The sequence below is a fragment of the Salmo trutta genome, chromosome 24 (genome assembly GCF_901001165.1).
Source record: "Salmo trutta chromosome 24, fSalTru1.1, whole genome shotgun sequence".
Lineage (NCBI taxonomy): Eukaryota > Metazoa > Chordata > Actinopteri > Salmoniformes > Salmonidae > Salmo > Salmo trutta.
Genome location: NC_042980.1, coordinates 30,716,457 through 30,726,293, shown reverse-complemented (window position 1 = coordinate 30,726,293; position 9,837 = coordinate 30,716,457). Strand labels below are relative to the sequence as shown.

General features: G+C 44.4%; 1 protein-coding gene across 1 annotated transcript; it reads left to right on the top strand.

Moving 5' to 3' along the window:
- Positions 1-864: 864 nt before the first annotated feature.
- On the top strand, positions 865-2,641 carry c1ql2 (complement component 1, q subcomponent-like 2). The gene is made up of 2 exons (XM_029712506.1): positions 865-1,651; positions 2,054-2,641. Exons 1-2 carry the CDS (start codon positions 1,043-1,045, stop codon positions 2,231-2,233), a joined length of 789 nt encoding a protein of 262 aa, XP_029568366.1. The 5' UTR covers positions 865-1,042; the 3' UTR covers positions 2,234-2,641.
- Positions 2,642-9,837: the final 7,196 nt, after the last annotated feature.

Here is a 9,837-nt window from a genome sequence, read left to right as displayed (position 1 = left end):
ATGCAAATCAATATATACATTTTTTGACATCCGTTTTTCTGGATTTTTTTGTTGTTATTCTTTCTCTCACTGTTCAAATAAACCTACCATTAAAATGATAGACTGATCTTTTCTTTGTCAATGGGCAAACATACAAAATCAGCAGGGGATCAAATACTTTCCCCCCTCACTGTAGATATATTACTGTTTTATTTTCCATTCTTTTTTTAAATGTTAAAAGGTTTCTTCCACTTTGACATTAGAGTATTTTGTGTAGATTATTGACAAAAAAAGTAAAATTAAATCAATTTTAATCCCACTTTGTAACACAACAACATGTGGAAAAAGTAAAGAGTTGTGAATACTTTCTGAAAGCACTGTAGATGTGCCTTCTCTCAAACAAGCAGAAATAAACGGGAGAGAATTCACTGTCAACATTTCAATAATGGGGTTTAAGTGTTAGTGAGGCTCTTAAAACAATTCCATATGTCATCTTAGAACACCCCTATCCCTCCCCCATTAGACGTTTAAGAATTACAGACGCTCTCTGATCTAATATTCTCCTGGTAGGTGCAGAGGATGTATAATTCAATAATTCATACATAAAGATGGCATGATTATTGTTGCAGTCTTAATCTAAATGGCAACAAGCTTTGCCCTCAACTTCTGTTACGTCAGCGCCGCTCTACTCCCCTCTGTTGCTGCAGACGGGCAGAAATCGCTCGAAGCTTTTTCTATTCAACTCCGAAATCCAGCGAGTGTCCAGCCATGCCAAAACGAATACTTCCCCTGTCAACTCTGTGAAGCGTAGTGATACTGGCACAGCGTTAAGCGCCCCAAGGTGAACTAAGCTTAAGGTTACAACACATTTGTTGTTTTCATATTTTTTTAAATATTCCTTGAATAGAGTGATTCGTTTTTGGAGCACTTGCTTTTTCTGCATTGAATTTTAGTGCAATCACAACCTTTCACCATTACTTCCCAAAGCAAAACAGACTTTTTAGCGCTTGCTTCTCGGACTCTCCAGAGGAAGCGTGTTGTTGCTGCTGTGGTTGGCATCGTCATGGTGTTAGCGCTTATCATAGCGATACCGCTGCTGGTCCAAGCATCCAAGACGGACGCACACTACGAGATGATGGGCACCTGTAGGATGATATGTGATCCATACAACCCCAAACCCAGCGCCAATGCTCTGGAAGTCATGCAGGACCTGAGCGCCATCCCGTCCCCGGCGTTCTCGCATGGGACTAAAGGCGATCCGGGTCGGCCGGGGAAACCAGGACCGAGAGGTCCGCCAGGCGAACCGGGTCCACCCGGTCCAAGAGGACCGCCGGGGGACAAGGGGAACTCGGGGAAACCGGGCTATCCCGGCCTTACCACGGGGGAGACGGCTAAAGGGACCGTGAGTAGCGCTAGGACCGAGAATGGCGAGGACCGATACTCCGCAATTGGTGGCACAAAAATCGCATTTTACGTGGGTCTGAAAAACCCCCACGAGGGATACGAGGTCCTAAGGTTCGACGACGTGGTGACAAACCTGGGGAACCATTACGACCCGTCTACCGGCAAGTTCACGTGTGAAGTGTCCGGGATCTACTACTTTACATACCATGTGTTAATGCGTGGAGGCGACGGAACCAGCATGTGGGCAGATTTGTGCAAAAACGGACAGGTAGGCTATACCTTATATTACGCAATTCTATTTCCTCTTATGCAAAGTCAACATGATATGCTATACACTTATGTAATTGAAGGAGAGCGGCCGCATTCACTGTGCATTGATCCAGATTGATATTGGAGAGTTATTACGCGCAGAAAGTGCTTGTTTCTCCCAAACGGCATCTGCTCCGTGCACTTAATCTCACCCGTTGAGTTCAGTCAGTGATTGAATAGGCTTGGGCCACTTCATTTACCAGCAAGGACAATAGAATCGCTTGGTGGTTTTTACAAGACCTCAAAGTGGAGAATCTATAATGTTTCAGCATTGGTTCAAGGGTGGACACGAGTCAGTCAATAGCCTATTAATTAATGTTGCAAAGTCCTTCAATACTCTAACAATGTATCTTATCCGCAGGTACGCGCCAGTGCGATAGCCCAAGACGCAGACCAGAACTATGACTACGCCAGCAACAGTGTAGTGCTTCATCTAGACTCCGGGGACGAGATCTATATCAAGCTGGACGGTGGCAAGGCGCATGGGGGAAACAACAACAAGTACAGCACGTTTTCCGGTTTCATTTTGTATCCGGACTAAATCTAGACATGCAGGGATGTGAACTCTACTATCATTATTAGACTCTATCATACCTAGAGCAAGTTGCCCGTTGTCCGGGCGCCCCTGTAAGCGGTTGTGCGTCATTTGTTTGTATATTTGTGGGGTTTGGGGAGCCAAGACATGCCATCCGCCCGTATACAGAAGACATTTCCGTGTGATGTGGTATATTTTGCTTGAAAATCTGTCTGTTTCCACTCAAGATATATAGCCTATTAAGATATATATGTGTCAAAAATAAGCAACAAAGATGAAAGTAAGGAGTCAGACGTCATATTTATTGTTCCGCCAAAGTCCGTATGTTACAAAAATGTTTTATGTCTTATAGTAGCTTATTCCAGTACACTACGTCCATTGAAAATACGTATTTCAATAAATTATGTTTTCTATTATGTCAGTTTATTTGTGAAATTTGTTGTCATGTTTAAGATCACGTTCATTCTTCAAATAGATTGTAGATTATAGATATCATTTAACCAATCATTAACCACCTTCCCAATAGATGTATCCTAGAATGTGTGGCCTAACACATGTTTTTAATGGACTGTTAGCTAAGAATGCCATTGCGCTGCGTTTTTGTCTGACTGTCTGGAGCTGTCCTCCACTCCACATTAGAACTACAAATAGGCTGTCCCTAGGCGGGGGAATCTGTATTCTTGTCTCACGCCTCCAGTCTCCATCCAGGGGTGTCACTGCCGGTGTCACTGTCGGTGTTTGTGGTGGGGACGGTTGGAGATGGATGTCCTACGGGGCACAGACTAAGGCCTGCATGGCTCAATTTACCTCGACACTGATCTATTCACGCCCAATTAATATCGGAGGGACGTGGGTCTTAGCACCTCATGTTCTACGAAGATGTTTGGGACAACAGCTTAGAAATCATACTCCATTATGGTACCCGTCCATATACTGAACAGATAGCACAACAGACCTGATGGCTTATGATACTTCGCCTGCATGCTAATCCTGTATTAAGATCTTTAAAGCATGCCCCCTCACAACCACTGGGTAAACATGTGTTATTCATCAAGCACATGCTTTTATTTTCTGCTTGCACTTGGCTTTTAATGCCGTTATTGTTTGCACAAATACTTTTGAATATGTTTGAGTGTTTTTTCAAAGGTTGGCATTTATTGCCATGAATCTTGCCCTGGAGGCAGCTCTGCAGGATGGTCAAAAGGTGGCACAGCCACAAAGTCATAACATTTCATTTTAAATCTAACCTTAACCTTAATCAGACTCCTAACCCTAATGCCTGAACCCAATGCCTAACCCTAACCTTAAATTAACACCAAAAAACCACAATTTTGTTTTCAGGAATTTTTACGATAAAACCATCTTTGACTTCGCAGCTGTACCATCTAGCAGAAATCGCTGAGTTCTGCCTCCAGGGCAAGATTCATGGGAATAAACGTCAACCTGCATGTTTTTCACGCGTCTTGGTAGAAGGCTGATTAGCTGATTAAGATCCACAGGTTAACAGTGGTTCATGTTAACATTTAGTTAATGATGCCATTCTTCTTCCTCGAAATAATGCGCAAGCATCTAAATAGACTTTTATACGGATTTCCGAAGTCAAGCAGTTGGTTGCATTTGCTAAAGTTGCTGCGCTGCAGAGGGCTTAAGCACCGTGGACAGCAACCGCCGCCGGACAAGTGATTTCAGCACCATGGACAGCGCAGGTTAGGTAAAGACAGACTGTGAATCCCAAACCACCCTCTCGCCCCTATCAACTCGGCCGGAGGGTCCTCCTTTGTCACTGTTGCTGATGAAACTCCGAGGGTGACTTCCAGAGAGTGGCAATGGGATCAATAAACCCATCAACTTCTGGACACACTCGCCGGGGCAGCAGGTACCCTGGCGGGTAGGAGCGTTGGGCCAGTAACCGAAAGGTTGCTGGATCGAGTCTCCGAGTTGACAAGGTAAAAATATGTTGCTCTACCCCTGAGAAAGACAGTTAACCAGCTATTCCCTGGGCGCCGTGGATGTGGATTAAGGCAGCCCTCCACACCTCTCTGATTCAGAGGGGTTGGGTTAAATGCGGAAGACACATTTTAATTGTACAACTGACTAGGTTTTGACTTGAATGATACAATTCATGTTCCACTTTTCAATAATAAAAGGAGCATGACATTCAAATGAACAACCCCCCTCTCCTTTTACAAAATATAAACCTCAGTAAGTGTAATATTTTTATGTGGGAGGTATATAATCTGTTACATGTGTCAAGTATCGAAATCAGACTTAAACAAATGCACGTGTTTTTAGCCACGCCTCTCCACGATTTTGTATGAAATTGTCCAAACTCCAAACATATCACAGTGGGTGTCGGGATAGCACTTGGCTCTGAAACCTGCATCCTTGCTGGCTCCGTCGAAGTGGCTATCTGAGGGTCTGATTTGCTCTGACAGCCTTGATACTTTTCACTCCCTGAGGTTTGGGACACTTTTTCAAATGCTGGAGGCGCGTGAGAAAGCACAAATGGCGGGGCGTGGCGAAGGGGGATTTTGGATTCAACAGAAACATTTTCCCCTATACCAATAGGGGGCGCGCAATGTGGGCTTTAGTGATGCACGGGTTGACTCATAAAGGTGTCTGCATGCTATGGAGCCAGATAGCTGCCAAAAGTTTGAAATTATGTTCATAAACAACTATTGATTTAGAACCACAGAGAGTTACAGGAGCTGCCCCCACTATTCCAGCACCATTTCAACATCATCAAACCACCTATGCTTAGTCTAATACAGTGACAACTAAAATATAGGCTATCATTGGACAGGAAAGTGCACAATGCTCGCTCACCAGTAAAAATGTGTAGTTTTATTTGACAAGTTTAAAAGATTGACATTTAGGCCTTCAATGGTCTTCTTCAGGATTCTGAAGAATTCTGCATTTTTAATGGTGAGCGACACATGTTTAAGTTGCACCTCTACTCACATTGGTTGAGCACCTTCTACTTCTTTCCAACTAAAAGATACAAAAAATAATTTAGTCCAATCAAGGTAAGCTAAATATGATGTGGCTGTCCATGGTTCTGATTTCTGTGCATTCATGCAAGTAGAAAAACATGTTGACTCACCCTACTTGAAAAGAAAGCCAATGCCATCGTCCCTTCTTTCATGTTGACCAAACACTATATGACTCTGTCGTACTGTACACACTTATATTTTTTGTTGTTCTGGGCTACCTGGCTAAAATGCTTGCTCACTAGCCTAACTTCATTTCATGGGCAACGTTAGCTAGTTAACATTAGCCTTCTACATCTAGCTACATATTGAACTTCCATCCTCTCAGGCCAGGGGCACAATGTTTGAATTTATGGTTGGATCAGAATCGATTATAATTATTGGCCAGTACAGAGAAGTGAAACCACAAGCCCAAATCCCTATCTCAATCCATGGCTTACTTAGGAAAGGGTCCATTTTAGTTAGCGAGCCACCTGACAACAACACAACAAGATCCAACAATTGAAGTTGTGTCTGCCAATGACATATTGCTCTCATTCGATGTGGTTAGAGAGAAGCCAAATCCAAACGGGCTTCCCTTGATCCTTTTTTTGGTGCGCAAGGACCACACACTTCACAGTTGAGCTCGCTCAATTTAGCTCAATACTGATATGCTTTTATTTTATACAAAAAAAAAAGTCAAGGGTGGCTAAGTGCTCGCTGGCTTCCTTCCCTTGCATTCAATGCTACAGGTGGCAACATTGTCATACTCTTGACCAGATAGACGGCCTACACATTCAGACAAAGCGGTGCTGTTTCGCTCACTCAGATGGCTTTCCCTGGGGAGATACACTCAACCTCTTGCTAATTGAAGGAACATTCTGAAACACAGAGAGACGTAAGATATTTATCTTTTTTCTTTTTTTTCTTGGTAATTTTGGTTTCTCTTGGCAGCCACGAATACTTGCCCCTACTTTTAGCCCGCAGTCCCCGCGGATATAACCATGTGGTGGGTGGGTTTAGGGTCATGAAATATTTATATCTAGGCTGATATAGGCTACATTGAGGTTTTCTTTTATTATTTTTAGGCTATCTGGCATTAGTGCGTAAGCCTAATCTCTAGGGCCTAACTTTACGGGCGCCAAATATCCTACACGCCAATCGCCAAATGCTTTTGGGAACGGACAGAAAAAATGTATGTCGATCCACTGAGGCAAAAAGGACAATGTCGGAGTTTAATTCAGTAAGAGAAAAGCTGTGAAATGGAGAGTTGAAAACGAAGAGAAGGGAGAGGCCAGAACAGTCATGTTTCAGAAAGATTTTGTGAAGTGGTAAAAGAGGATGATGCCAGTGTTGTGTGATGATTGTGAGGTGCTATACAAATTCGACAGTCACAAGATGGGGCCTTCTGCCGTGTTCACGTGCTAGTCGGAACTAGGAAACTCGGGAAAATCCCGACTTGATAACTGGTTGTTGTTATACCCGTGCAGCGTTTAAGAATCAGCAAGTCTTTCTGAGTTTCCGAGTTCCAACTAGCATGTGAACACGGCCTTAAAATAGGCCTATGATACATCAGGGGAACTGAAGCCTTCTGTTCAGATGGGTTAAATGGAAACTGAAATCTCGACACTAACTTTAATCTATAATCTTATTGCAGAGACGACAGAGAAAACTTTACAGATGTCAACTAGATTGAGGCATTCATTCTATCATTTATGACATAATTCTGGTGAGCAAGGGTTTATTTAGTCATCTAGGGCAAGATATTGTTTAATGACAGAAGAGAAGCTGCATGTTTTTAATTATAAACAAGTTGACTAAGAAATAGCCTACCAAAATGTTATAAGCAAAAACATATAAAAAAAATAGATCTGACTTCTCTGTAGCCTACAGGGCATTTTCTATATTAGCAGACCTGCACACCACTAGTGAGCTTGTCTCCGCCCAGAGAGATAATTGAAGTAGGAAACTGACAACTAGGTGAATTTATTCAAGGAAAGGCTAAAGCAAAAAACAACAAAACAAGTTTATTTTCTTGTTTTCATGATGGAGAACAGTTGGGAAAAGAGAAGTTGGGGGGTTAATATGAACTGAGAGAGTTCAATTGCTGAGTAGTCCAGTTGTCACTGATTCTGTGAGGTATACCGTAGGCCACATTATACTACTGTACATGTAGGTGTCAGCATCATCATACAGGGATAAATGAACTGGTATGACACAACTAAAATGTGACTAAAATCGAACAAAAATAAAAGTGTGTGTGCTGATAGAAGTAGCCTACACATCAACTACTGGCCACTGTGTGTCCATCAACCGTATGACAGGTGTGGGAAGGTTGGAGTCACCACAGAGCTGCATTGTGGCAACTCACCATCTGTTTCTTGACTTCCAGAGATGGACTGATCACGTAATAATCAAAATCAGTTTATTAGCCATTCCACAGAATGGTGGGGATTTTCACCCATTATGTTTAAGTAGGAGAAAGAGAGAGAGAGAGAGAGAGAGAGAGAGAGAGAGAGAGAGAGAGAGACCCTTGACCTCACCAGTTGCACTACCTCATCTCTAGATTGTGATATGGAGGTTTACTTTGAACTCAAGGTCAAAGCAAGGGTTCTCCAATGTCTCCATCACAAATAAACAGGGGTCTCAATTCTCTCCCAATAACCATCAACTTGTGACAGACACATATGTTTACTGCTGTCCCTCCACTATGGTTGAATCTTGCCCCCTAAATTAAAGGCAACAGGTTTTATACCCTGGCGTAAAAAAATGAACACAGTGGGAAATTATATAACACCTCATTCAGCACTCCCCGTCTATTTGGATTGTCTCTGTCTCTCCAGAGAGACACGAGGCAGGTGTGCTTTATGTCCCTCACTGACACCTGACACACTCTGACAGACACTAGATTCCCTCCGCACCACCGCTAATAAAACAACAAGACGTTCTCTGTTGCTCCAGGAAACAAATGGAGGAGGACGAGGCCTTCGGTTAGTGTTTAGCATCCCACACTAACTTCTTCTGACAAGAGGAGTCACTTTGAAATAGTTTTTTTAGTCCAGGAAGATCTTCGAAAACTAAAGGGGAAGAAATAACAAAGGCAAAGGCACTTAAGGAAACATATTGTCCCAATCGTACCTATATGAGCTGAGAGGTGTTGGCTCGGGTTGCCCATTACGGACAACCCAAGATTCTCCCCAGTACTGTCTCCATAGGGGAAAATGAGGTCAGTCCAATCAGGAATGCTACACAGACACAGCCTGTTTGTTCGGTGTCACTGAATGACTAACCCATGAGATAATAGTGTAGAGTAACATCCCGGGCAGTCAGCACAGGAACGCACACGCTCCCTAAAAATGTCACTTTCCATTGGCCAGTATGGGGGAGATCTGTGAGAGATGAGCAGAGAGAGAAGATTCACCGTCTGGGCTGGAGAGCAGCCTGTAGAGGGACAATGACACACAATCAGGCTGGGAGATGGAGACTGGGAGATGGAGGCTGAGGGATGGAGGCTGGGGGATGGAGGCTAGGGATGGTGGAAGGGGCTGGAAGATAGGGCTGGAGGATGGGGATGGGGGATGGGGCTGTGGGATGGGTTGATGGGGATGGGGCTGGGGCTGTGGGATGGGGCTGGGGAGGGGGGCTGGGGGATAGAGGCCGGGGAATGGAGGCTGGGGGATAGGGCTGGGGGATGGGGCTGGGGGGATGGGGCTGGGGGGATGGAGGCTAGGGCCAGGGGATGGGGGTTGGGGAGGGGGCCAGGGGGTTGGGCAGGGGGATGTGGGGGATGGAGGTGTTATATGGGATGGGACAGGGTCCGGGCTGGGGGCTGGGGGATGGGGGATGGGGCTGGCTTGTGGAGGTGTTATATGGGATGGGACAGGGTCCGGGCTGGGGGCTGGGGGATGGGGGATGGGGGATGGGGCTGGCTTGTGGAGGTGTTATATGGGATGGGACAGGGTCTGTGTGAAATACTGGAAAGTCCTTAGGCTACTGTTCTGAAATCAGCAACATATATTTTCAAGGAACAGAGAACATCAGGAAATGGTGGAGGAGATTTGGGATGTAATCGGAAAATAACCTAGAGATGAGATGAGGTTGTTCTCCTCTAGAAGGTTACACATCACAGCAAGACCCCGTCATAAGATGGTAGCCTACGCTATACGAGATCCAAATACCTATCGCTTTTAGAAGGCGACCTCATCATCGCATTCATTGAACAGAAATCTCTGTCTCAATCCCTGGGCCCCTTATGGCATTAAAGAAAATGGAAAACATCCTTGTTGACACACCAGCTCAGAGGATGGAGATATAAGTCCTGTGGCAAAAATCCAAATCCTAGAGGAAAAGTTATGGCTGAACAGTAAACGGTGGGAGTTGGTCTCTTTACATTCTAGGCAAGTCAAGCTTCCCATTTTCTTGTCTGACCTTTTCAGGCAACAGGCTCTTTTCATATTCGCATCATCTTAAAACACGACAGAAATCAGCTTCCCTGCTCTTGTCAGAGAGCTGATAAATAATGGAAAGAGTAAGAATGGGCTCAAGGGAACATAGTCAAGGTGCACAGCTTCAACAAGGCAGTTTAAACGCAAAAATGGGTGAGGTGGAAGGTGTGTACGTGAGTGTGTGTGTGTGTGTACA

Bases quoted from the DNA above. Each gene is read 5' to 3' on its own strand.
- c1ql2 (XM_029712506.1), top strand. From the start codon at position 1,043: ATGGTGTTAGCGCTTATCATAGCGATACCGCTGCTGGTCCAAGCATCC. The intron at 1,652-2,053 runs GTAGGCTATACC...TCTTATCCGCAG, and splicing joins ATTTGTGCAAAAACGGACAG to GTACGCGCCAGTGCGATAGC.